Source organism: Delphinapterus leucas, chromosome 1 (assembly GCF_059928025.1).
Source record: "Delphinapterus leucas isolate spDelLeu-1000000601 "Yukka" chromosome 1, BTC_Dleu_Yukka2, whole genome shotgun sequence".
NCBI lineage: Eukaryota > Metazoa > Chordata > Mammalia > Artiodactyla > Monodontidae > Delphinapterus > Delphinapterus leucas.
The window spans coordinates 56107872-56133633 of NC_143129.1; the positions used below are offsets into that span (position 1 = coordinate 56107872).

General features: G+C 36.5%; 1 protein-coding gene across 10 annotated transcripts in view; it reads right to left on the reverse strand.

The window, feature by feature from the left end:
• The window catches only part of CEP350 (centrosomal protein 350), a 137116-nt gene that overhangs the window by 8162 nt on the left and 103192 nt on the right, over window positions 1-25762 (reverse strand). For 9 of the 10 annotated variants that reach the window (XR_016392984.1, XM_089910505.1, XM_089910501.1 and 6 more), the window contains 7 exons: window positions 21903-22063; window positions 18920-19056; window positions 15869-15951; window positions 12878-14880; window positions 11615-12022; window positions 11368-11514; window positions 1375-1497 (listed from right to left, as the gene is read on the reverse strand). Coding sequence is in view for 8 of the 10 variants with exons in the window: in XM_089910505.1 (XP_089766631.1) it covers window positions 1375-1497; window positions 11368-11514; window positions 11615-12022; window positions 12878-14880; window positions 15869-15951; window positions 18920-19056; window positions 21903-22063 (3062 nt within the window). In the remaining 2 variants the exon portion in view is untranslated. Of the gene's footprint in view, window positions 1-1374; window positions 1498-10609; window positions 10695-11367; window positions 11515-11614; window positions 12023-12877; window positions 14881-15868; window positions 15952-18919; window positions 19057-21902; window positions 22064-25762 lie in introns of all 10 variants that reach the window. The other variant, XR_016392990.1, reaches the window with a different exon arrangement.

Below are 25762 nucleotides of genomic sequence, written 5' to 3' on the forward strand. Positions count from 1 at the left end.
TTATAATTACACACTTGTATAAATTATATATTAATGGCTAGCTTCTGCCAGCAAACTGTAAATCCATGAAGGCAGGGTCTATGTCTATTTTGCTTACTATTGTAACATCAGTCCTAAGTAGCACAATTCTTGACTAAATGCATGCACAGAGATGATTTATAGGGAATATGATCAATTCAACTGATAGTAGGGTAAATGAATGTCTCTTGATGTGCTTTTTTCTTAAAAAGTGGAAGAAGTAACATCTTGGTAATTAATAATAACTCAAACTCTAAGCTATTGTAGAAATATGAGAGCAAGTTCACCTTGAGAGGCCAAGATCTATGAAGAACTAATTGGTTAAAGTCCTGGCTCTTATTTGATGGGCAAGTTACTTAGTATCTTTGAATCTAAACTTCCTCATTTGTAAAACAGAGTAACATTAGTCCATCCTACCTCATACAACTATTGTGAGGATCAAGTAAGACATGAGAAAGAATGTTTAACAAATGTTTATCTAGTGAAGTTATTACTGAGTAAATGAAGCACTAGAAAGGTACATACTTGGGGAAAACTGATAAATTTAAGCATTACAGTTTTTTTTCATGATATGAATATAAATATAGACAAGATATAAAGTCCAGAGAGAAAATATCTGGAAATAAACCTGAATCAATTAACATCTGAATTTCCTAAGGTCTGCTACTACTTAACATCTTAACATTCTTTTAGGGAAGAAAGAATAAAAGACCTTTTTTCCCCCTTCCTTTTTTCTTTTTTTTGGTGTTGTTGTTTGATAGGCACTTCTCTAATGATAGAAAATACATTGCAAAATGGAATAACCCCTATTCAGCTAAAGTTCTGGATAATAATAATGATGATGAAATAACAGCTAATATTTATTGAGTTACGTGCAGGGCACTGTTCTATACACATATATAAATACTCAATTAATTCTCTTAATAATTTTATCAGGTAGGTACTATTATATCATCTTCATTTTGCAGATAGGAAAATGCGGCACAAAGAGGTTAATCTGTCCAAGATTACACACCAAGTAAAGTGCCAGAACAGGGATCTAAACTCAGGGAGTCTGGCCCTAGTCCACACTGGTCTCTTCAATTCAGAACCTTAAGTTTGCTTCCACTCAACTTTTTATTTCTCAAGTTCTCCACACCCACAAAAATACTGTTAAGTTAAATATTCATCTACTGAATTCAAAAGAAAGCAATTTCCAAAACTGAGGGGCAGAAAGAAATGCAGCACACGAGGGCTTTAAGGATTTACTGTCATAGACTTAAGATCAATTATATTCCCTTTCCTTTTAAAATCTAACTACATTCTGATTTTGGAAAAGATGGTCAAAATAAAAATAGTTCAGTTATATACACTGACCAGGATATGATCCACTCGGTCTCTTTTCTTTCTTCCAAATTTCATCATTTTCTGCCAATCTGTTTTGTGGTTTGGCTCCTTTTTAAGACTGAACAGCTTGAGTACTTCGGTTGCTATGAAGTTCTGTGAAAATAAGTGAAATGAATGAAACACAAAGTTCTTGAGATTTAGTGCTTATAATGCAGTAAAGAGATTTTTGTTAAGAATACAATATTTATAAAAAAATCATACAAACTTCTTTCCCTTACAATTCCACTTAGCAATCTGAAGAGAAAAGCATTCCCAAATGCTCAGACTTTATTCACTCAAAGAATTTTTGTTCCTACACAACATAAAAAAAGTGAAACCCATTGATGAATCTGCAAAGAAAAATCACTTTAGAATCCCCTCTACCCAAGAACCACCATTAGCTAACTTCAAGCTGGCAAAACTACAAAACAAAGTATAAAATAAATCCCTGAACCTGAAACATGAGTAAAGTACAAGGCTTTGGCTGGGATAGCTTATTTTGAAGCACCAAGATTCGAATACGTTATATTAAAAAATTATTAATCAACACTTCGGTATGAGAAGCATGGTAATTTCAATGCTAACAATATTTGAACTATCACCCTTAAAAAAAACTTTACAAAATGCTATAGCAATATTAAAATTGGAAGGCAGCATCATTGTGTGTTATAATGATGTATGCATTCTGATGAATGCTGGTATATATTATGTACCCTGTCTTATTTCAATGTATCTGTTCTTTGTTATTAATAAAATAATGGGTTTTTATGGTTCTTCTATTAAAAAATGTCTTAATAGGGGAAAGAACACATTTATGAATCAGAATCATTTGAGAAGATTCTCAAACTACCAATGTCCCCCAAACCACACCACTCCCCACCTACACACACACACACACACACACACACACACACACACTCACGCATTCAAGGATGTATCAACTGCTGAGGGCTGAAAGGAATGAAGTGCACCAGTGTTTTGAAAAAGCTCCTCAGGTGGTTCTGATGCTCCATTCCTCAAAGTTGAAAATCATTTTAAAAGTTGTTTTTTTTTAAATCTATCAAGTCAATCTTTGAAAACTTTTTATTTTCTGCTTACTTTAATCTAAGCAAGGGTCAGCAAACTTTTTCTGTGAAGGACCAGACTGTAAATATTTCAGGCTTTGTGGGCCATATGGTCTCTATTGCAACTACTCAACTCTGCTGGTGTAGCAGGAAAGCAGCCATGGACAATATATAAGTAACTAGGTGTGGCTACGGTCCAATACAACTTTATTTTTAAAAACATGTGGTGGGCTGGATTTGGCCTGTGGGCTCTAGTTTGCCTACCCTCGAAATAAGCATACATTATATCTCATAAATGTCTGCTGGTATTCTGTCAGTACAAAATATTTCTAAAAGCTTTCTACAGTTAATACTATATTATATATTTCAAAGGTGCTAACAGAGGAGATCTTAAAAGTTCCCACCACAAGAGAAAAAAACAACTGTAACTATCGTATGTGTGGTGATGCATGTTAACCAGACTCACTGTGGTGCTCTATTCACAATACATACAAAGATGGAATCCGGAAACTAACATGTTACGTGTCAATTATATCTCAAGAAAAAAAAAGACTAAATTGCTTAGACAATGCCTCCCCTCACATTATATACCAGAAAAATGTATATGTTCCTTTAATGTATTTTGATAGTCCACATATACTACTGGATGATGTAAGAAAATACACCAGTAAGATAAGTAATTGGAGGTATACTCTCTAGGGGAAAAAAAAAGCTTCTTATGATCAAATAAGTTTGAGAATCAAAACTCTAGAGTCTTGCTACTCAAAATGATCCTAGGACCAGAAACATCAGCAACACCTGGAAGCCTGCTAGAAATGCAGAATTTTCAGTCCTACTGCAGATCTACTCAGTAAGGAATCTGCATTTTACCAAAATCCCCAGATGACTCAGATGCACATTAAAGTTTGAGAGGCACTGCAATGAAAATACTACCTTTGCTATATTTTAAAAATAGGTAAACAGGCAGAGAGATTTCCACCAATGTAATTTTTGTTTTTCATTTTTTTTTTTTTGCGGTACGCAGGGCTCTCACCGCTAAGGCCTCTCCCGTCGCGGAGCACAGGCACCGGACGCGCAGGCTCAGCGGCCACGGCTCACGGGCCCAGCTGCTCCGCGGCAGGTGGGATCTTCCCGGACCGGTGCACAAACCCGTGTCCCCTGTATCGGCAGGCGAACTCTGAACCACTGCGCCACCAGGGCAGCCCTTTTTTACATCTTTATTGGAGTATAACTGCTTTACAATGGTGTGTTAGTTTCTGCTTTATAACAAAATGAATCAGTTATACATATACATATGTTACCATATCTCTTCCCTCTTGCGTCTCCCTCCCTCCCACCCCTCTAGGTGGTCACGAAGCACCGAGCTTGTGCTATGCGGCTGCTTCCCACTAGTTATTTTACGTTTGGTAGTGTATATATGTCCATGACACTCTCTTTGGTATATATACATATATATACACTACGTTTAGTAGTGTATATATGTCCATGCCACTCTCTCGCTTTGTCACAGCTTACCCTTCCCCCTCCCCATATCCTCAAGTCCATTCTCTAGTAGGTCTGTGTCTTTATTCCCATCTTACCCCTAGGTTCTTCATGACATTTTTTCCCCTTAAATTCCATATATATGTGTTAGCAAACGGTATTTCTCTTTCTCTTTCTAACTTACTTCAATCTGTATGACAGACTCTAGGTCCATCCACCTCATTACAAATAGCTCAACTTCATTTCTTTTTATGGCTGAGTAATATTCCATTGTATATATGTGCCACATCTTCTTTATCCATTCATCCGATGATGGACACTTAGGTTGTTTCCATCTCCTGGCTATTGTAAATAGAGCTGCAATGAACATTTTGATACATGACTCTTTTTGAATTCTGGTTTTCTCAGGGTATATGCCCAGTAGTGGGATTGCTGGGTCATATGGTAGTTCTGTTTGTAGTTTTCTAAGGAACCTCCATACTGTTCTCCATAGTGGCTGTACCAATTCACATTCCCACCAGCAGTGCAAGAGTGTTCCCTTTTCTCCACACCCTCTCCAGCATTTATTGTTCCTAGATTTTTTGATGATGGCCATTCTGACTGGTGTGAGATGATATTTCATTGTAGTTTTGATTTGCATTTCTCTAATGATTAATGATGTTGAGCATTCTTTCATGTGTTTGTTGGCAGTCTGTATATCTTCTTTGGAGAAATGTCTATTTAGGTCTTCTGCCCATTTTGGGATTGGGTTGTTTGTTTTTTGTTATTGAGCTGAATGAGCTGCTTGTAAATTTTTTGGAGATTAATCCTTTGTCAGTTGCTTCATTTGTAAATATTTTCTCCCATTCTGAGGGTTGTCTTTTGGTCTTGTTTATGATTTCCTTTGCTGTGCAAAAGCTTTGAAGTTTCATTAGGTCCCATTTGTTTATTTTTGTTTTTATTTCCATTTCTCTAGGAGGTGGGTCAAAAAGGATCTTGCCGTGATTTATGACATAGAGTGTTCTGCCTATGTTTTCCTCTAAGAGTTTGATAGTTTCTGGCCTTACATTTAGGTCTTTAATCATTTTGAGCTTATTTTTGTGTATGGTGTTAGGGAGTGATCTAATCTCATACTTTTACATGTACCTGTCCAGTTTTCCCAGCACCACTTATTGAAGAGGCTGTCCTTGCTCCACTGTACATTCCTGCCTCCTTTATCAAAGATAAGGTGACCATATGTGCATGGGTTTATCTCTGGGCTTTCTATCCTGTTCCATTGATCTATATTTCTGTTTTTGTGCCAGTACCATACTGTCTTGATTACTGTAGCTTTGTATAGTCTGAAGTCAGGGAGGCTGATTCCTCTAGCTCTGTTTTTCGGTCTCAAGATTGTTTCGGCTATTCGGGGTCTTTTGTGTTTCCATACAAATTGTGAAATTTTTTGTTCTACTTCTGTGAAAAATGCCAGTGGTAGTTTGATAGGGATTGCATTGAATCTGTAGATTGCTTTGGGTAGTAGAGTCATTTTCACAATGTTGATTCTTCCAATCCAAGGACATGGTGTATCTCTCCATCTATTTGTATCATCCTTAATTTCTTTCATCAGTGTCTTATAATTTTCTGCATACAGGTCTTTTGTCTCCTTAGGTAGGTTTATTCCGAGATATTTTATTCTCTTTGTTGCAACGGTAAATGGGAGTGTTTTCTTGATTTCACTTTCAGATTTCTCATCATTAGTGTATAGAAATGCCAGAGATTTCTGTGCATTAATTTTGTATCTGCTACTTTACCAAATTCATTGATTAGCTCTAGTAGTTTTCTGGTAGCATCTTTAGGATTCTCTATGTATAGCATCATGTCATCTGCAAACAGTGACAGCTTCACTTCTTCTTTTCCAATTTGGATTCCTTTTATTTCCTTTTCTTCTCTGATTGCTGTGGCTAAAACTTCCAAAACTATGTTGAATAAGAGTGGTGAGAGTGGGCAACCTTGTCTTGCTCCTGATCTTAGTGGAAATGCTTTCAGTTTTTCACCATTGAGGACGATGGTGGCGGTGGGTTTGTCATATATGGCCTTTATTATGTTGAGGAAAGTTCCCTCTATGCCTACTTTCTGGAGGGTTTTTATCATAAATGGTGTTGAATTTTGTCAAAAGCTTTCTCTGCATCTATTGAGATGACCATATGGTTTTTCTCCTTCAATTTGTTAATATGGTGTATCACACTGATTGATTTGTGTATATTGAAGAATCCTTGCATTCCTGAAATAAACCCCACTTGATCATGGTGTATGATCCTTTTAATGTGCTGCTGGATTCTGTTTGCTAGTATTTTGTAGAGGATTTTTGCATCTGTGTTCATCAGTGATATTGGCCTGTAGTTTTCTTTCTTTTTGACATCCTTGTCTGGTTTTGGTATCAAGGTGATGGTGGCCTCGTAGAATGAGTTTGGGAATGTTCCTCCATCTGCTATAATTTGGAAGAGTTTGAGAAGGATAGGTGCTAGCTCTTCTCTAAATGTTTGATAGAATTCGCCTGTGAAGCCATCTGGTCCTGGGCTTTCGTTTTTTGGAAGATTTTTAATCACAGTTTCAATTTCAGTGCTTGTGATTGGTCTGTTCATATTTTCTATTTCTTCCTGATTCAGCCTTGGCAGGTTGTGCATTTCTAACAATTTGTCCATTTCTTCCAGGTTGTCCATTTTATTGGCATAGAGTTGCCTGTAGTAATCCCTCATGATCTTTTGTATTTCTGCAGTGTCAGTTCTTACTTCTCCTTTTTCATTTCTAATTCTATTGAGTCTTCTCCCTTTTTTTCTTGATGAGTCTGGCTAATGGTTTATCAATTTTGTTTATCTTCTCAAAGAACCAGCTTTTAGTTTTATTGATCTTTGCTATCGTTTCCTTCATTTCTTTTTCATTTATTTCTGATCTGACCTTTATGATTTCTTTCCTTCTGCTAACTTTGGGGGTTTTTTGTTCTTTTTTCTCTAATTGCTTTGGGTGTAAGGTTAGGTTGTTTATTTGAGATGTTTCCTGTTTCTTGAGGTAGGATTGTATTGCTATGAACTTCCCTCTTAGAACTGCTTTTGCTACATCCCATAGGTTTTGGGTCATCGTGTCTCCATTGTCATTTGTTTCTAGGTATTTTTTTATTTCCTCTTTGATTTCTTCAGTGATCACTTCGTTATTAAGTAGTGTATTGTTTAGCCTCCATGTGTTTGTATTTTTTACAGGTCTTTTCCTGTAATTGATATCTAGTCTCATAGCATTGTGGTCGGAAAAGATACTTGATAAAATTTCAATTTTCTTAAATTTACCAAGGCTTGATTTGTGACCCAAGATATGATCTATCCTGGAGAATGTTGCATGAGCACTTGAGAAAAATGTGTATTCTGTTGTTTTTGGATGGAATGTCCTATAAATATCAATTAAGTCCATCTTGTTTAATGTATCATTTGAAGCTTGTGTTTTCTTATTTTCATTTTGGATGATCTGTCCTTTGGTGAAAGTGGGGTGTTAAAGTCCCCTACTATGAATGTGTTACTGTCGATTTCTCCTTTTATGGCTGTTAGTATTTGCCTTATGTATTGAGGTGCTCCTGCGTTAGGCGCATACATATTTACAATTGTTATATCTTCTTCTTGGATTGATCCCTTGATCATTATGTAGTGTCCTTCTTTGTCTCTTCTAATAGTCTTTATTTTAAAGTCTATTTTGTCTGATATGAGAATTGCTACTCCCGCTTCCTTCTGGTTTCCATTTGCATGGAATATCTTTTTCCATCCCCTCATTTTCAGTCTGTATGTGTCCCTAGGTCTGAAGTGGGTCGTAGACAGCATATATATGGGTCTTGTTTTTATATCCATTCAGCCACTTTATGTTTTTAGGTGGGAGCATTTAATCCATTTACATTTAAGGTAATTATCGATATGTATGTTCCTATTCCCATTCTCTTGTTTTGGGTTTGTTATTGTAGGTCTTTTCCTTCTCTTGTGTTTCTTGTCTAGAGAAGATCCTTTAGCATTTGTTGTAAAGCTGGTTTGGTGGTGCTGAACTCTCTCAGCTTTTGCTTATCTGTAAAGGTTTTAATTTCTCCATCAAATCTGAGTGAGATCCTTGCTGGGTAGAGTAATTTTGGTTGTAGGTTTTTCTCCTTCATCACTTTAAATATGTCTTGCCAGTCCGTTCTAGCTTGCAGAGTTTCTGCTGAGAGATCAGCTGTTAACCTTATGGGGATTCCCTCGTGTGTTATTTGTTGTTTTTCTGTTGGTGCTTTTAATATGTTTTCTTTGTATTTAATTTTTGACAGTTTGATTAATATGTGTCTTGGCATATTTCTCCTTGGATTTATCCTGTATGGGACTCTCTGTGCTTCCTGGACTTGATTAACTATTTCCTTTCCCATATTAGGGAAGTTTTCAACTATAATCTCTTCAAATATTTTCTCAGTCTCTTTCTTTTTCTCTTCTTCTTCTGGAACCCCTATAATTAGAATGTTGGTGCTTTTAATGTTGTCCCAGAGGTCTCTGAGACTGTCCTCAGTTCTTTTCATTCCTTTTTCTTTATTCTGCTCTGCAGTAGTTATTTCCACTATTTTATCTTCCAGGTCACTTATCCATACTTCTGCCTCAGTTATTCTGCTATTGCTCCCTTCTAGAGTATTTTTAATTTCATTTATTGTGTTGTACATCGTTGCTAGTTTCATCTTTAGTTCTTCTAGGTCCTTGTTAAATGTTTCTTGCATTTTCTCTATTCTATTTCCAAGATTTTGGATCATCTTTACTATCATTATTCTGAATTCTTTTTCAGGTAGACTGCCTATTTCCTCTTCATTTGTTGGGTCTGGTGGGTTTTTATCTTGCTCTTTCATCTGCTGCGTGTTTTTCTGTTTTCTCATTTTGCTTATCTTACTGTGTTTGGGGTCTCCTTTGTGCAGGGTTCATAGTTTCCGTTGTTTTTGGTGTCTGTCCCCAGTGGCTAAAGTTGGTTCAGTGGGTTGCGTAGGCTTCCTGGTGGAGGGGACTAGTGCCTGTGTTCTGGTGGATGAGGCTGGATCTTGTCTTTCTGGTGGGCAGGTCCACGTCTGGTGGTGTGTTTTGGGGTGTCTGTGGACTTATTATGATTTTAGGCAGCCTCTCTGCTAATGGGTGGGGTTGTGTTCCTCTCTTGCTAGTTGTTTGGCATAGGGTGTCCAGCACTGTAGCTTGCTGGTTGTTGAGTGAAGCTGGGTGTTGGTGTTGAGATGGAGATCTCTGGGAGATTTTCACCGTTTGATATTACGTGGAGCTGGGAGGTCTCTTGTGGACCAGTGTCCTGAAGTTGGCTCTCCCACCTCAGAGGCACAGCACTGACTCCTGGCTGCAGCACCAAGAGCCTTCATCCACACGGCTTAGAATAAAGGGGAGAAAAAGTAGAAAGAAAGAAAGAGGATAAAATAAAATAAAGTAAGGTAAAATAAAATAAAGTTATTAAAATAAAAAAATAATTATTAAGAAAAAAAGTTTTTTTAAAAAGTAAAACAAAAAACGGACGGATAGAACCCTAGGACAAATGGTGAAAGCAAAGCTATACAGACAAAATCTCACACAGAAGCATACACATACACACTCACAAAAAGAGGAAAAGGGGAAAAAATAATAAATCTTGCTCTCAAAGTCCACCTCCTCAATTTGGGATGATTCGTTGTCCATTCAGGTATTCCACAGATGCAGGTACATCAAGTTGATTGTGGAGATTTAATCTGCTGCCACTGAGGCTGCTGGGAGAGATTTCCCTTTCTCTTCTTTGTTCGCAGAGCTCCCGGGGTTCAGCTTTGGATTTGGCCCCGCCTCTGCATGTAGGTCACTGGAGGGCGTCTGTTCTTTGCTCAGACAGGACGGGGTTAAAGGAGCTGCTGATTTGGGGGCTCTGTCTCACTCAGGCCGGCGGGAGGGAGGGGTACGGAGTGCTGGGCGAGCCTGTGGCAGCAGAGGGCAGCGTGACTTTGCACCAGCCTGAGGCGCGCTGTGCGTTCTCCCGGGGTAGTTGTCCCTGGATCCTGAAACCCTGGCAGTGGCGGGCTGCACAGGCACCCCGGAAGGGAGGTGTGGAGAGTGACCTGTGCTTGCACACAGGCTTCCTGGTGGTGGCAGCAGCAGCCTTAGCGTCTCATGCCCGTCTCTGGGGTCTGTGCTGTTAGCCGCGGCTTGCGCCCGTCTCTGGAGCTCCTTTAGGCAGTGCTCTTAATCCCCTCTCCTCACGCACCGGGAAACAAAGAGGGAAGAAAAAGTCTCTTGCGTCTTTGGCAGGTCCAGACTTTTTCCTGGACTCCCTCCCAGCTAGCCGTGGTGCACTAGCCCCTTCAGGCTGTGTTCACACCGCCAGTCCTCTCCTGGCGCTCCGACCGAAGCCCGAGCCTCAACTCCCAGCCCCGCCCGCCCCTGCTTGAGCTGACAAGCCTCTCGGGCTGGTCGGCACCGATCCTCTGTGCGGGAATCTCTCCGCTTTGGCCTCCGCACCCCTGTGGCTGCGCTCTCCTCCTCGGCTCCAAAGCTCCCCACCATCCGCCACCCGCAGTCTCCGCCCGCGAAGGGGCTTCTGGTGTGTGGAAACCTTTCCTCCTTCATGGCTCCCTCCCACTGGTGCAGGTCCTGTCTCTATTCTTTTGTCTCTGTTTATTCTTTTTTCTTTTGCCCTACCCAGGTATGTGGGGAGTTTCTTGCCTTTTGGGAGGTCTGAGATCTTCTGCCAGCGTTCAGTAGGTGCTCTGTAGGAGTTGTTCCACATGTAGATGTATTTCTGGTGTATCTGTGGGGAGGAATGTGATCTCCACATCTTACTCTTCCGCCATCTTTCCCCCTCTCTCCACCAATGTGATTTTAAAGTTGGTTTGTTGAGAGTCCTCGTAGCTTAATCTTTTCTTAAGGGCACTTAATCTTTTCAGGGGCTTCTTAGACAACAAGTAATACTTTTTGTATATCACATTACTCTCCCACATATTTCAAAACTACGTAAACAATCTGAAACCTCCAAAATCAAAGATGGAAAGTTAACATCTATGTGTCTAGGGTTGGCATGTTTGATATATGACATGTTTTCATGTACTTTTAGAATATTATATCTATCTCTAAGTCATTAAAAACTCACCTAAAACTCCTATGAATTGCAATAATTTATCTCCCTGAATATTTGCTGATTTTTTTTCTTAAATATTATTATATATATATATATATATATATATATATTTGTTCTGCAAAAAGTTGAGGATTTGGGAATCCCTCTCACCCTCATCCCTCTACTGCTCATGGACTGAACGCATCAACAAATATTTACTGAATACCTACTACGGGACAGGCCTTGAGGACAGAATGGTGAATAATATAGAAGATAATAATAATAATACTTGCTTTTATGACATTTACAGATCTGTACAAATGAAGAGCAAATCAAAAAAGGAGATACTCTACACTTTTCAGTTTACCTTGATTTCATCAAGGTTATTTGGATTTTTCACTCGTCGGAAATAACTAGAGTTGATTCTACATGGCTTCATCCAGACAGGCTGATTCAAGTTGGGATCCTCGGCAAATATTTCTTCAAAAATCTCTTTTGTTAAATCAAAAACCGCCTTGATAGAGAAAAATAAACAAATTAAAATGGCTAAGAATCCAAATTTCAGACAACAGAGAGAAGTTTAAAAATTAGAATTATCCTTCCATGTTACATACCTGTTTGTACACCCTTTTACTAGTGCTTTCTATATCTAGGCCCTTACTGGCACAGCCAAGCAGTTTTGTAGGAATACTGATGCTGTGAAGATCATGACCTAATTCTTTCCAATTCCAAAGTTCTTCTGCTGCATTGTGTACAAGAATTTCTACTTCCTCCGCAGTATGTGGGACTGCCAATAATGTTTCACATGGCTTTTGTAGAGCTCCCTTAGGTTCTGCCATTAGAGGTACAATTGTTTCTTCTGCCTTATTCTTTTGTATCTTGTGAGAAGAGCTCAAACCAAAGTCTTCATCAAACCAGTCTTGATCATCTCCTAACACGCTCAGGAACTCCCGGCTAATCTCAAGTTCAGCAAGTCTCTTAGCAAGCTCTTCCTGCCCACTGGCACCAAATACTGGACTCTCCTACAGAAATGGAACCATTCAAACAGAGCACCATTTAGTAACCTCAGATCACTTAACAAGTTTGGGCTTTTTTTTTTAAAGACAAAGCAAATATATGATTTGTATATTCACTATTTCTCTATAAATAAGCAAGACAGAAACAATATGGTGGCTACTAATGAACAATTTAAGAAAAAACTATCCTGTTTCCTGTAATTCTGCTCACATAAGCCTTACAACTGATTTTAATAAAATGTTTATTGATCATTTTTTCCTTTTTGTATCATCATTATTCTGTTTCTGAAGAACTGTTTTGCTTCTGAGATATGGAAATGAGATATAAAATTCTCACCTTTGGTGATTATCTAGCTCAAGTTACTCAAATTCATTACTGCTGTTCAATTGTCCATGGGCAACCTAAATAAGTTGATGGTCTATGTCATAATGGATACATTTCAGTTTTACCAGAGTCAACATCACAACTGGTAATTTCTGCAAGGCAACTATGACTGAGTAGATATGTGAACAAATAATTTCATAGCCAAAAAAGAACTGGGTTGAGAACCAATGGAAATCTCCACGGAATAAATTTATTCAGTGAATCCGGAAAGGAATCTAATCTGTGGACAGTATACAGGGGTTTTCAACCCAGCATAAACCTGCCAGTGTTTATGACAACTCTATAGTGACCACTCATGACATAATAGAGGACAATTATACTTCAGACAGAAAAACAGCTACATGGCCTTTACAAACTAGTGAAGTGATCTTTATTTAACAATTAACACATCACCAAAAAACCTATCAGGAGCTACAGAATTAAAATGTACTATAAAGGCAAGGTTAATTGACATTTTCTCTAGACAAAATACTTACAGGTCTAGGACACATATCTGGTGAGGAAATCTCTTCTTTCTCATCTTCCAATTCAGACCTTAAGAAGCAACCTGGAACACCTGGTGACTGTTCCTCAAGATTCTGGGATAGGCCTTGGGGTGGTACTTTCTTTTGATCATCAACAAGAAGCTCTTGATTGCTAAGCTGGATTTTCTCATTCCTAGCTTTTTTGATTTGTTGTAGTTGATTGACTGTGTCCTTCACAAAGACTTTTAGTAAACTATCTGTCAGTAAGCTGACTGTTTCTAGTTGTTCCTTTGACTTTTTTTCCTCACTTGGTGGTGACCTTAGCTGGGCTTCCAATTGGTTCTTTTCTCTTGCTAAAAGGTCCAGAAGTGGGGTAGAAAGCTTTTCTGAAACTTCTGGATATAGGTTCTCTTCCTTTTCGGTAAACTGCTGTTGCTTCCTTAATTCTTCAGAAAAGGTATTATCTAAAGTATCGCCTTCTACAGCAGTGGAAACCTTTTCCGTGGCACCAGAAACAAGGTCTTTGTTTTCCTTTGAAGAAATCAGTGAATCCACTGAATTCTGCTGGTGAATATGGGCTTCAAGTACTCCAGAAATGTCCTGTATATTGTCTGTTTCTATTTTAAGGCTTCTGTCAACTGAGGCTTCTGTGTCATGCATACTAGGTTGAGATTCCTTATAAAAACACTCAATCGCATCCTTTTCTCTGTCAAACTTGGGACCCTCTGTATCTTTTTGTTCTTGATTATAGTATTGATATTGTTCATCTGAATAAGAGTCTTCATCTTCATTTATGTCTACATAGTCATCAAAGTTTTCTGAAATGTGAGATATTTTTTGAGGAGGAGCAAAAATCCCATGCTTCTCTTTGCACACAAAGTATACAATGCCATCATATGTTCCACTGTTATTTCCTTCAGGTTTATCCAACTCCACTCCAGCCCAAAATCCTTTAGCAAAACTAGTCACACCTTTGAATCGAAGAGTTCCTGGCTGAACATTGCCAATCAACACCCTATCACCGATGTGGAAATCAAGTAACTCATCTGCAAGAGAAGCTGAAGCTAAGGAAGGGGATTCAGTAAGTCTCTGTTCATGCTCTACATCACTGCGCTCCTTACTTTTCATAAGCTCAGTGGGGGACTTGAGTTCTAATAGCCTTTCAGAATGGACATTGCTATGAATAGAAAGGCTTTTCTCACTGAGGCACTCACTGATTTCATCATCACTACCAAAGCTAGTGGCTCTACTTCTAGAGATCCTTGTTGCCTGTGACTTCTCTCTGCAAGACTGAGAGTCTTTCCTGAGTGACAACAAAGATGTCACCTCAAAGTCATCTTTGTACAATTCAGCTGAAATGTCTTTCTTGAAAGAAGATACTTCAAAATCTTCAGAGTATGATATCTCTTTACATGCAAAAAGATGTTCTGACCAAGATGAGTCTCTGCCCTTTATATTCTTTTGTATGTGAGTATCTTTTTCTGATTGGATGTTTGCACTATGACCCATATCTTGATCTGACTGTCTCTCTTTTGACTCTTTTTTATGAAGATTTTCAATGGCTAATCTAACTAAGTCTTTCTGAACATTTATAGAATCTAAAGAAAGATCTTTCCTTGAAAGAATTTCAGATGAATCTCCCTGTTCCAGGTCTAGTTTCAGGAAGACATCAGGCTTCCTAGATTGTTTAGAATAGGCATCTTCAATTGCACTCTCCTCCAATTTTGCATATTCTACTTCGTGTATTTCTGATTTTTGACTAGATTCTTTTTCAACCTTGGCATCTGACACATCAAGAATTCTATTAGAGGCAGTTAATTCTTTGAGAAGAGGTAATGAAGGGACATTTTCTAGAGAATCTCCAGAGTCTGCTCTGGTTCTCCTTGATGATCTGAGAATTGGAGAAGAAGTCTGAAAGTGCTCTTCTGTTCGACTGTCCAATTCAATCATTCTCTTTGCATATGCAGATAAAGACCTTTCTGACACTGATCTCTCAGAACCTGCCAATGCAGCATCTTAAAGGGAAAAAAAAGATCACATCAAAATTATCTAATTCAATTTCTGGAACCAAAGTTTAAATAAAAGCTAAATATTGGTGAGAAAAAGCTCTGGTCAATAAATAGGACCTGTTTTACAGGTTACAGTATAAGGTAAGTTTTTCCTTTAAGAGAATATACTGTACCAACAATAAACAGAACATTTAAAAAATGACTGAAAATTTAAAGTTTGGTAAAATTTTTTAAGTGTTGTCAACTTACAAAGTAAAGAAAAATGGATCAAAGTTTATGGAAATGTTAATCCTCAAATCATGCAAAAACAGAATTGTATGATGGATATTACATATATTCTTTGAAAACAAAAGCAATGAAGGAAGGACAAATGCAGGGACTTCAACTAACCTCCTGAATGTAAAAAAGGAAAAAAAAATCAATTATTTCTGCAACTATAGCACTTTAAGAACTAAAATTGCAAAATAAGAAGAAAATAAGGTTTGATGAACTAACAAACCACGAATTAAAAGTTTTAAGTTCAAATCTCTGTTTTGTCATTGTTACTAGGTAGGCTTTTTCATGTCTCAGTTTTATTTCCTCATTGAATTACACTTTATTTTCAATAGTTCTTATCTTTCTTTGGATTAAATTGAAAAAAAATGTATGTAACTACTTACACTGAGAAACAGCATAGGCTGAAAATATATATAATCAGATACAAAATCTGATTAAGGGAGAATTTAGATACTGACGATACACTCAGCCATTTTGGATTAATGTCTTTATGCCTAAGTTTTCATCAGTTATTGGGACAATAAAGACTGATTCACATAACTTAGGCATAACCAACAAATCACTTTAAAATATAAAAGTAACTTAAAATATTAAATAATCTATTAACTTTAAGAAATTCACTTTTTAACCAAAAAGCTGTAGAGGTGGAATTTTGTAGGCACTTGTATAATCTTTAGTCTATGTAGATACTATGTGATTATTTTTTCTAGTTACATACCAACATGTTCAGCAATAGACTCCAGGGATCCTCTGGAACGTTCTGACTCTGTCAGTGATTTCCAATTCTTTGCTGTTTCAGATCTAAAGTAGAAAAATTAATAAACAGAAATAAATGTATTGCTGATACTGTAATAACTGGTAACAAAAAGCAGTCAATTCTTAGACAACTGCTTCTTTTTTCTTCTTCGTAGAAGTATTCCAACCTTTGCCACTTCCACCAAGTCTATTTGTGGCCTTCATCACACTCAGTAGATGATCTTGCCTCTTTTAATGAGAGAAACAGAGGCCATCAGCATGACCCTTCTTATCTTCATCCTTTTTACCTACAAATTTATCTATATTCACAGCCATCCCAACTGCCTTTCCTCCTGTCTGCAAGGAAGAAAAAGGTGTATCTCTCACACTTGTTCAAACTTCTTTCTGCCCCAAATCCCATACATTTCCACAGCCTCATTGATGGTACTCTTCAACTGTCCATTCTTTTTCCTACAATCTTTAGTCCTTCATTCTGGTGACTTTTTCCCCCTCAGCTTATATGTATGCCTCAAGCCTCAAAAAAATCCCACCCCCCCGATCTTTTTTTTTCCTTGTTTTTTAAGGTTTTTATTTTATATTGGACTGTAGTTGACTTACAATGTTGTGTTAGTTTCAGGTATACAGCAAAGTGATTCAGTTATACATATATCTATTCTTTTAAAAATTCTTTTCCCATTTAGGTTGTTAAAGAATACTGAGCAGACTTTTCCCCCTCAATTCTTTATTCCTCCACCTGGTGCTACTGTCCTCTTTCATGCTTTAAGTTGACATTCACCATCTTCATTTTCTTGCTTTCTTTTTATTTGCTAAGTTATAATATTTGGCTTCTACTCCTACTTCTTTATAACCCCCTTAAATGTTGCTATTTTATCATATTTAGTACTTGGCTCCCTTTTATTCTCTCTGAATTTGCATACCTTTTTCACCCAAATGTTGTTATATTTATAGCTTCAACCACCATCTATATGCTGATCACCCCAAATTAAAAAGCTAACATCTTTCCTGGATAATTCCACTTAGATGAACTACAGGTACCTCAAAATTAACATTTTAAAACCAAAATCATAAGACTCCCACCGAAGAACACCTAATTTTCCATTTAGGTTAGTGGAACTTTGACCCAACAAGCTACTATTTAAGAGAAACACGGGAGTCATCCAGCTTTTTCCTGCTTCCCTATCTAGCACTTTAATTTGTAAAGTATACTTCTTAAAAATTCCTAAAATCGATCTCCTATTTTCTATTCTTATTACAGTGGATTATCTGAGGGCTGGCTTAGACTACTGTTATCCCTGCTTCTAAACTTACCCCTTTCTATCTTTCCTTCATATTGTAGTCAGAAAGATTTCTCTAAACAGAAATCTGATTCTACCATTCTCTTGTTAATAAAACTATAAAACCATTCAATGGATTGTAGAAATTAAAATAAAACTTATGTATAATGTAATATAAAGGAAAAATGTATAAGTAACAAAATTACACACAAAACCTAAGCATAAAAAATCCTAGATGGGGCTTCCCTGGTGGTGCAGTAGTTGAGAGTTCGCCTGCTGATGCAGGGGACACGGGTTCATGCCCCAGTCTGGGAAGATCCCACATGCCGCGGAGCGGCTAGGCCCGTGAGCCATGGTCGCTGAGCCTGCGCGTCCGGAGCCTGTGCTCCGCAATGGGAGAGGCCACAACAGAGAGAGGTCCGCGTAACGCAAAAAAAAAAAAAAAAAAATCCTAGATGGAAATATATCTAATTGTTGACATTTGTTGTTTTGGGATAGTTAGGTATGATACGATTTAAACTTTTTTCTTTTTACCACTTCCCTCAATATTCTAGTAGCAATAATAATAACAACTAATACATAGTGCTAATTGTGTGCTAGGCCCTGTTCTAAGTTAAGTCTTTTAACTCTCATAACAAGTTTATTACTCAGGTGTTGGTACAGGGATCTAAATCCCTATTACAAAATTGAAACACAGACAGGTTAAATAACTTGCCCCAAATTAAAAAGCTAGCTGGTACTGGAGTCAGGATTCAAACCCAGGTAATGCTAAATTAATTGTAATGAGCCTCTATAACATTTCTAAAAAACATTTCTAAAATATTTCTAAAAAATATCCTAAAATATGCTTTAAAAAAAAATTTAACAGCGTCACATCTTCTAAAAAAGTAAATTAGAAACTACTAAGAATGCGTGAGTACAAGGTTATCACAATTTGTTTTTTATTTTTCCAGTCTCTTCTCCTAACTCCAGCTACATCCTATGATGTTCAGCTTCCATGATAATGCCAAGCTCTCTGTTGCTTCTGGTCACTCATGAGTGCCCTTCTCTCTGAAATATCCCCTCTTTCTCAGTCCCACTTACCTATATAACCTCTACTCACTCAAAATTTAGTTTAAATATTACTACCTGACTTTCTTATATACCATATTATATATTCTAATAGTGCTACTTTGTATCTTCTGTATTTGTATTCACTGATTGCATAATATTCTATCCCTGGAAAGAACCATCATTTACTGGGCTATTCACCAGTTCTGGACATAAAGGCTGCTTCCAGTGTTTATGTTATAAACATAATATAAAAGATGTTATGATAAACATATTCATGTAAATAGATATTTTTGATAGCCCATATTTTCTCAAGCTAGATTTTCAGAAGTGGAATCACTGAGTCAAAAGTTACAGATTGTTTTTGACTTTTGAAACATTGCCAAATTGTTTTCCAAAACAACTATACCAACTTACAATGCTATAATAGCAATGCTGGAGAGTACTATTTTTACAGCTCCCATCAGATTTCAGGATTCAAAATATATTTTTAAATCTGTATCTTATTATAAATTTTATTTGTGATTATATCATAAATAACAAATTTACTTTAGTGAAACTGAAAATATAAACCAATATTTTCACTTCTACAATTTCACAGTTACCTAAAAGATAGCTTCTACTCAAAACCTTTCCTTATTCCTTTCTCAAACAAGGCAGAATATAGGTTAGTTATCAAAAATTTCTACCTGTGTAGTGGAAGGGGCTTGATCTTGGGTTTTTCAGAAGCTGAGGAGAGCGTTTTAATCTGAGGCTTGGCTGTTGGTGATGTTTCCAAATCTCGGCTAAGCTCGGCTTCAGTTTTCTTAATGAATTCATCATATGACTAAGTTTAGAAAAATCAAAGGAGTCACTACACAGAATTTTTTAAACTATCTTAAATTATAAAATAGTATATTTTATGGTAAAATATTCAAACCGTAAAAAAGATATAAAATTCTTTCTCCCTGCATCAGTATTATTTCCCAGAGTTCTAAAATCAGTTACTTGTATAGCCTTCTTGAAATAGTCTATGTATAAGCAAGCTGTATAATTGTAATACTAATATCAATTAGGAAATGACAGTCTCAGTCTACAGAAGTTTATTTAATACTTTTGAAGCAATAGTTCAGGCCGTGCCACATTAAAAAACTTCTTTAGCTAATTATATAATTATTCTTTAAAGGATGCCTTAATACGTTCCTGGTATTTTTAAGAAGTTTAGCCTTTACACTAAGTTTCAATGGCAGTAAGCTTCTTAAGGGGTGAGCACTTCAGGAATACAAATTTCAAGGAGAGAGAAGGGAGTGGTTGGGAGTATGATAATATAGAATTGCAAAAATATTTCTTAGTCATTAGCCATTCTGTAAACAAAACTTCACTAATTTATAATTCTAACTTGAATGAAATCTAAGGGAAGCCCTCCTTCTATTAGAAAAACCTCCTCAGTTTTCTAGGCTAAAATTAATCCCTACTTTTACTTCTCTCACATTTAAGACTACAGCTGTTTTGCTCAACACGATATGTCCAGTACCTATTCACAGTGTCTGGCTCAAAGAAGGCTGAGTGAATGAGCAAATGGATGTTTGTCAACTGCTGCAGTTCCCTAAAACTTAGGCTAAAATCACTAGTTTTATAACTATCACCGTCTATGTTACCTTCCTCTGAACTGTCAATGTTTTGATAAACATTGGTATTAAACGTATACTACAGCTAGATGATTTGGCTAGCTAGGTATACATAAGGACAATGGTTTCTCAGATCTGAAAGCTATACTTATATGAGTGTCGTTCATTTATTAAATATGTGATCAAATAAAATCCAAAAGGTTTTTTTCATACGAACTGCTATGTATTATATATTTCTCTATCATATACTATAATTGTAAAATCTAAATACAGAACTTTCTTTTGCCTTTATTTAAACCGTTTAATAGAATGTTGAATGAGATGGATCTTTTGTATCCTTCTCTAGATATCCTTCCGGGTGACATACCTATTAATGAACTTTTTGGGCAATGCCATTCAATCTAACAGTATTTCATTTAGCTTTCAATGGCTCCACATGACCTATAGCAGTACTTTTAAGTCCTGGGCCCCACCCTAGACCAATTAAATCAAAATCTCTGGAAGTGAGTCTGGATATTTGTATTTTTCAAAAAATCTCCTCAGTTAATTCTAATGTATAGTCAGGTTGAACACTACAGACCTATATAGGATGAAGTCCAAACTTATCAGTCTGGTTTCTAAGGCCCTGAACATGATCTTTATTTTTAAATTTTGTTCCTCACTACTTTCCAACATGAACTTCTCAGCATGGCCACTGAATCTTAACCACTTTTTCTTACTTCTAAACATATGTGCAAGTTACAATTCCCATTCCCATCTCTGTATTGTGTGCCTGTGTAAATGTCTATCTTCTCCAGATCTGTTAGCAGGTCTATTTTCTATGTGGAAGATAATGTAGTGTAACAGCAGGGGCACAGAATTTGGAATTCGAGCTAGATTAAAATCCTAGTTTTAACACATGTGAGCTGTGTGTCTCTGGATATCATTAATCTCACTAAAACTTAGTTTCCTCATCTGTAAAAGAGGGATAGTAATATCTACACCTTGTTACTTTGAGGATAAAATGAAAAATACGTGTAAAGTAATTAGCTGAGTTTCCAGCACATAAATATGCACCTGATTAATTAATGTAGGAGGACACATGTTTGGTGTTACCACACAAGGATGATTAAAAGAACAGAAATTCTGGCTAAGCATAACAAAGAGCTTTCTAACACTTAGAGCACCTCGAGTCCAACCGATGAAACCAACTGCCTTGAAAATCTGAAATTTGCTATTACTGGAAGTGTCTGGAGAGAAGCTGAATGATCAGGTCAGGCCATGAGAAGGGATTCTTATGATGAGCAGGAAGTTCAGACCGGTTCTATAACAAATGTGGTGTTTAGGAACACTAGGCTGGCAGAATGCATGTAAGCTATAGGGAAGCGACCAGAGGCAGGGACATTTAAGAGGCTATGTAAACAACAGAGGCAAGAGGACATAAGGGCCCCAAATAGCTTGATGGCAGTAGGAATGGAAAGGGACAAGCAAGAAGATTTATGAAAAAAGTATCAGTGGGATCTGGTGACTGAATGGATGGGAGAAAACAGAATGAGGAAGACATAAAAACTAGGTTTCCAGACTGGGGTAGGATCAGGGAAGGTTGCTAGAGTTAAGGAAAGTCAAGTTTAGAGTTATTATTTAGGAGCCATTCAAACAGTACAAAGAGTCGTACTAATAAGTCGTGTGGCATGAAACACCACTCCGCTTTAAAAAAAAAAAAAAAAGGCAGTAACAGTTCCAATAGCTCGGATTATTTATCTAATGGTTCTTTGCTTTAGAGGACACAGATATCAATTTTTCTTTCATAGGCCTAATCTTTCTTCTTTAGAAAAAAACTTATTTTAATACTTTTACTATTTACTTTAATACCTGATATTATAATATTTAACATTTTAATTTAATATTTAATTTAATCTTTCAAGCAAGAGTTTGTTCAGATTTCTTTTTAAAGTTAGGTTAAAATGTGGTACAAAATTAATATTGAAAAATTCTAATCCATTACTTTATTAAAAACACTAAAAACATTTCAGGGTTCACATTTACATTAGCCTTGAAATTAAACCCCTTTCTTCTTATTTCTAACCTCCAATTGTTTGATTAGACTGGCTTCTTGGGCTTTCAGTCTTTCCTTTTGCCTTTTTTTCTGTTCCTTCTTCAGTTGGTCCACAACTGATTTTCTTTTCCGCAGCTCATCCTTCAGGGCTCTGATCCTACCTTCAATGTCACTCTGGTCAGATGTAGTTTCTAAAAGAGATACAGAATCTTTTTATTTAACTTAAAAATAAAGTTAACTCAGTAACTATTAATAAAAAGCACCAATGTAAAGTCAATCTAACATTTAAAACTTGAGCTTCAGAAAAAAATTATTAGTGATTTGCATCCTTTCTTTTCCCCTAAATCTCCATGGGGAGGGTGGGTGTCTTCCTATCTGTTTTCACTTTCTAATTGCACTATTTGAAACTGCAAATAAATCTCAAGGTACCCTGTTCTTGATAAGATAAGCAGCTGGAAGTTGAAAAACTTTTGGTTAGTGAACTTTGGACATTCTGCAAGGATTTAGTTCCTGGTGACAAGACAGCCATATTTAACTGTACTTCCTCTTGGCTATTAATAGTAGTTTGATAGTTTTTAAGTCATATTAAAATCAAAGTGGAATTTTAACATTTTAAATTGATTGTGAGTCATCAGCTGATGTCTTAACATCACATAAAAGGAGAGAGAAAAATTATAAAGAAATATACTCTGCGGTAAGCTTTCTTTGGAAGTTCTTAAAATATTTAAAATAACTGAAATGAAACTAGTTAAATCTTATTTTCTTCCCAACAATTCAGACACATATATACACATAAAGTAGATGTCCAGTCATAGCAAAATAATGAAAAAGACATTTCATTGTAAGTGTCATGCATATCTTATAAAAATAAGTATCATTTAAAAACACTGTTTATTTCACTACACATGGAAATTATATAGAAAAAAAAAAAGACTGTTCCTCACACCTCCTCCCTGAATCACACAATGGTGTCATTTAATGAGTGAGACATTTAAGAGTCTTATAAGAGAAATACTATTGTATACAAATCTGAAGACTCAGATGTACATTACAACATTATATCATAAACAATCAGGTTTTTTCAAGCACTTCAGATTAAACTGCATAGAACTAGTCACAGAATTTATTTTAAAAAGATAATAGTCTTTTTTTGCAATGTGATCTAAATATCTGGATTACAAATAATGACATCTAAGTTCCTGCCACTTTTATGTCCTGACTTAAGGTATACTAGGAAGTTATATCCATCTTATACCAGTAGTGGCATCAGACTGAGCCCTTAGCATGGGCAAAGTTTACTACTTAGTGATCAACACTCATAAAATGAAGTAACAATAAAGGCCATTTTCAACTCAGGATCTATTACTAGTAATCGGTAAGGTGTTTGACACTTACCAATTTCTAGAATTGATGTGAAAATTAAATAAGGTATATAAAGCATGTAGCACAGTACCTGGACTACTATTACAGCTCAGTAAATGGTGGTAGTATTAGCACACATAAAACATTTTTATGTAGCCATATTTTATGTAACATATTTTTTGGTTTAAAACTAAAAAAGGTTGTAGAGATGAGATATCAACTGAATATCCTGCTCATGCTTTCTTTTAATTTCTGAAGAAAATAATCAATTGGTTTCAGGGGTAAAAGACTCTGAACCTTAGCGTTAAGCTTTACAGTGATTTAACTGATGATTCTAGTACAATAATTGGGGGTAGGACTGTAGGCTGGGCAAAAAATTATAATCTTTCTAAAATGAAGTATAAACCCATATCTTTGCATCTTCTACAGCTGTGTATTCTTTTAACTGTGTATTCTTTATGTGCTTCCAAAACTTGAGATGTTACTTTGATAAAATTTTATAGGAGACTACTACACTCCCACAGACTTAGTTTCAACTTTGCCCCCAAAAAGTTTATTTTAAATGAATATATTTTAAAAATTGGATATGTCAACAGTGATTTTTTAAAATAAAAATACCTTTATCGTCTATGATTGTGAAGATTTAATAGCAGATGATGAGAAACTTCACGTTTTAGATGAAAGACCTTGGGAAATGTTTTTATTTTTAAGTACTAAAGAAACGAAAATCCTACAAATGAAGGGTAGAGATTAAGTAAAAGTCTATGAGAGTGAATGGGAATACATTTTATATATGCCCAAATCTAGTATTACAACAGTGTTTATCATCAGTAACATCTAAGAGAATCTCTATAATTTTTTTTTTTTAATCCAAGCGACTTTCTAGATGAATGCATTGTCTTTATGAAATTCTCTCCTACAGGGTTTTTTGGAAGGTGAGGGGACAGGGGAAGTGGCAGGTAAATGATACTTCAGTTTGTTGAAACACATCAAGACAGAATAAGCAGATGGACAGAATAACTCAATCAAAAATTATGTTCGGGGGCTTCCCTGGTGGTGCAGTGGTTGAGAGTCCACCTGCCGATGCAGGGGACATGGGTTCGTGCCCCAGTCCGGGAAGATCCCACATGCCGCGGAGCGGCTGGGCCTGTGAGCCATGGCCGCTGAGCCTGTGCGTCCGGAGCCTGTGCTCCGCAATGGGAGAGGCCACAACAGTGAGAGGCCCGTGTACCGCAAAAAAAAGAAGAAAAAAAAATTAAGTTTGATTATCTGACACATGCTGACTGTATTAATTTGGCTGATAACAAACTCTCCATCACTTAAGTGAGAAAGGTATTATATAACTCCACTACATTAAAATTTACCACTTCCATAAATACTGCATATAAATGATGTCATCATGAATAGGTAGATGGCATTATAGGTGAAAAATCTCAGAGCTGTTTTTCTAAAGCTGTTCTTGCTTAAATATGTTTTACCAATAAAACAGTATCTTATAAATATTATCATTAATCCTTGTTGCATAACTCATGCAAGGATGGTTAAGATATTATTTTCCATTGCTACAGATAGAAAAGATTATCTAATATGGGAAGGAAACTTAAAGAGAGTCATCAGTATGTAATAGAGCCATGATGAGAATCCATATTTTCAAGTATCAAGTTTATGTCCAATGACATATTATTCTACTGGCAGTAACTCTTCACCAGAGTACATGAAAGCAAATATATAAAAATGCTAATCACTTGCAACAGATAAATATGACAGACAGGGACTTCCCTGGTGGTCCAGTGGTAAAGAATCTGCCTTGCAATGCAGGGAACGTGGGTTCAATCCCTGGTCAGGGAACTAAGATCCCACATGCCGCGGGGCAACTAAGCTGTGTGCCACAACTACTGAGCTCACGCGCCTCAGCTAGAGCCCGCATGCTGCCAACTACAGAGCCTACACGCTCTGGAACCCATGCGCCACAACTAGAGAAGAGAAAACCTGCATGCCACAACTAGAGAGAAATCTGCACACCACAACTAGAGAGAAGCCCACGCACCACAATGAAGATACCCCATGTCTCAACAAAGATCCCGCGTGCCGCAACTAAGACCTGACACACCCCAAAATAAATACAATAAACAATAAATAAATCTTTAAAAAAACAATTTAAATATGACAGACAACATTCTTCAACTTTAATTACTGGCTTGATCCAGTAATTCCATTTCTAAGAATTTATTCCTACTGAAATATTCAACAGGGATCTATATAAATGAAGATGTTCATTACAGCATTATTTGAAATACTGAAAATTTTGAGAAAACCTACATGACTATCACTAGGGAAATGGTTAAATAAATTATGGTATACCTACCCTTTGAAATATTATGCAGTTATTCAAAGAATAAAGGAGATCTATAAATATGGGCATGCAGAAAAAATCCATGATTTATTACTGCTTAAAACATTGAAAACAAAGGGGGTACAGAATAGAATCAAAGATCAAAAAATGAATAGTATTTTTCACTTTTCCTTTA